The sequence below is a fragment of the Odontomachus brunneus genome, unplaced genomic scaffold (genome assembly GCF_010583005.1).
Source record: "Odontomachus brunneus isolate Ranch 3 - 2012 unplaced genomic scaffold, Obru_v1 Obru_scaffold_373, whole genome shotgun sequence".
Classification (NCBI taxonomy): domain Eukaryota; kingdom Metazoa; phylum Arthropoda; class Insecta; order Hymenoptera; family Formicidae; genus Odontomachus; species Odontomachus brunneus.
In genome coordinates this window covers 42,954-44,888 of record NW_022639823.1, presented here as the reverse complement: position 1 = coordinate 44,888, position 1,935 = coordinate 42,954, and the positions used below count along the sequence as shown (strand labels likewise).

The window sequence follows — 1,935 nt, the reverse complement described above, 5'->3', positions numbered from 1 at the left end:
ATAAAGCGACGAGGGTGGCTAAAGTTTTGGGACGGCTCATGCCCAATCTTCGGGGACCTAGCGAGGGAAAGAGAAGACTGTACGCGACAGTGGTTTTGTCGGTCATGCTCTACGGGGCGCCGGTATGGTATGATGCCATGAGATCGACCACCTCGTTGGCTCGTAGAGGTCAGGCGCCTATTTTTAGGGTACAGCGGTTCGTGGCCATTAGAGTTATAGCCGCGTACAGATCGGTGTCTCTTGAGGCCGCAACCTTATTGGCACGAATGCCCCCGTTCTACCTGCTTGCGGCCTATTATAATAGGACATACGCGAGAGTTAGGGAGCTTAAATCGCTCGGTATGTGGACACAAGAAGAGGAGGATGAAATCAAGGAAGGAGAAAGACTTCTTCTCTTTCGGCAGTGGGAGACTCACCTCCGACAGAGAGGGTTATCTGGCGCACGAACTAGGGAAGCTATTGTCCCTAATTTTTGGTCGTGGACTGATCGGCGAAGAAAGAGGGGTGTGAACTTCCTTATGACCCAAATTCTCACAGGTCGCGGCTGCTTTCGCGATTACCTGCACCGTATCGGTAGGGACGAAACGAACGTGTATGCGCACTGTAACATCGGAACAGACAGTGCTCAACATACATTGAAAGAATGTAGTGCGTGGTCCCAAGAGAGATTGGATCTTAAGACGGTGGTTGGGCAGGACTTATCCCTTCCTGCCTTAGTGCGTACCATGTTATCATCGGATGAGGGATGGACTGCTGCCTTGGGATACGCGAGTGCAGTTATGAGCAGGAAGGAAGCTGCAGAGAGGGAGAGACAGAGCAACCCTCGGGTTAGCGAGATACCTCCTGCATCTCCACGTAGGGATGACTCCCCTCCTTACTGAATCGTTTTCTTCTAGGAGAGAGAGTTGCCCAAATATTTGGGTTATGGAGTTGCACTGAGCGCGACACACATGTATGTTACGTGTGTTGTTGTTGCCATTCTGCGGCACACATGGTACGTTGCCTACCTGTTGGCAATGTGCCTGTTGCTAGTAGGAGGGCTTTACGCTCCCCCTTGACTAGTCGGCCGTCGTGGAAGAGTGTTCTTTATGGGCTGGGAAACCCAACTCTGAAGCGATATTCGATATCTGGATTAGGGCGGCGGGGAGAAGTGGTGTGGCTCCCTGCCGCTAATTAATGAGGTATTGCGCTTTATTTGCGTGTGCCGGGGGCATCCTGAATGACATGCGTCAGCGGTTCTCGGGATGTCCCTGGGTTACGGCTTAGGTAGGACACTCGAGGAGGTTTTAGCCGGTGTGAGTCCGGCATAACCCCGGCCTCATCCCAGTAAGGTTTGGTTTGGGTTGGGTTGGTTAGGTTAGGTTGTAGCCGGACCAATTACCTTTGTGAAGATTGCAGGCTTGTCCGTGCACGGTCGGCCGGATTAGAGAAGAGAATACGGTCGCCACCCGTCCTATTCGTGGAAAAGACGCCTCACGAGTTTCTTGCTGGGTCCTGCGGGCGGACGGGAACCGGGAGAACAGAAGATAATCACCACTTTGAGCGTTCAATATCCTTGTTTTATTGTTGTGCGGTCGTCGTCAACGTTGTCGTATTTATTCCGATTTTCGCGTTTCGGCGCGGAGTGCGACTTCACCCTTTGGCGATCTAGAGTCGACTACTCTTAGATCCTCGCGCCCTCCGCGGTTCGATGCGGAGGCGCCGCAATCCGCCACTTACAACACATGACATAACTGGAAACGTGCCCTCATCTAGTAACTCCCCAAAGTCACTAGACAGTGGTGACAACGACTCGAGTACAGATTTTGCGTACACGACTAACTTACAAGCATACAGCGCTCATTTAACAATTACATATTCATATGTATATATATGTAACGGCCTTGCGTTACGTGCGGGATAGCCTTAGCCGGTGTGGTCCGGGTTTCGTGTGTG

General features: G+C 51.9%; 1 protein-coding gene across 1 annotated transcript in view; it reads left to right on the top strand.

Moving 5' to 3' along the window:
- LOC116853607 overlaps nucleotides 1-1,310 on the top strand; it is a 2,514-nt gene extending 1,204 nt beyond the window's left edge. Inside the window, exons 2-3 of the mRNA XM_032834741.1 lie at nucleotides 62-339; nucleotides 1,234-1,310. Of these exons, the coding sequence (XP_032690632.1) occupies nucleotides 62-339; nucleotides 1,234-1,310 (355 nt within the window). The remainder of the gene's footprint in view (nucleotides 1-61; nucleotides 340-1,233) is intronic.
- Nucleotides 1,311-1,935: the final 625 nt, after the last annotated feature.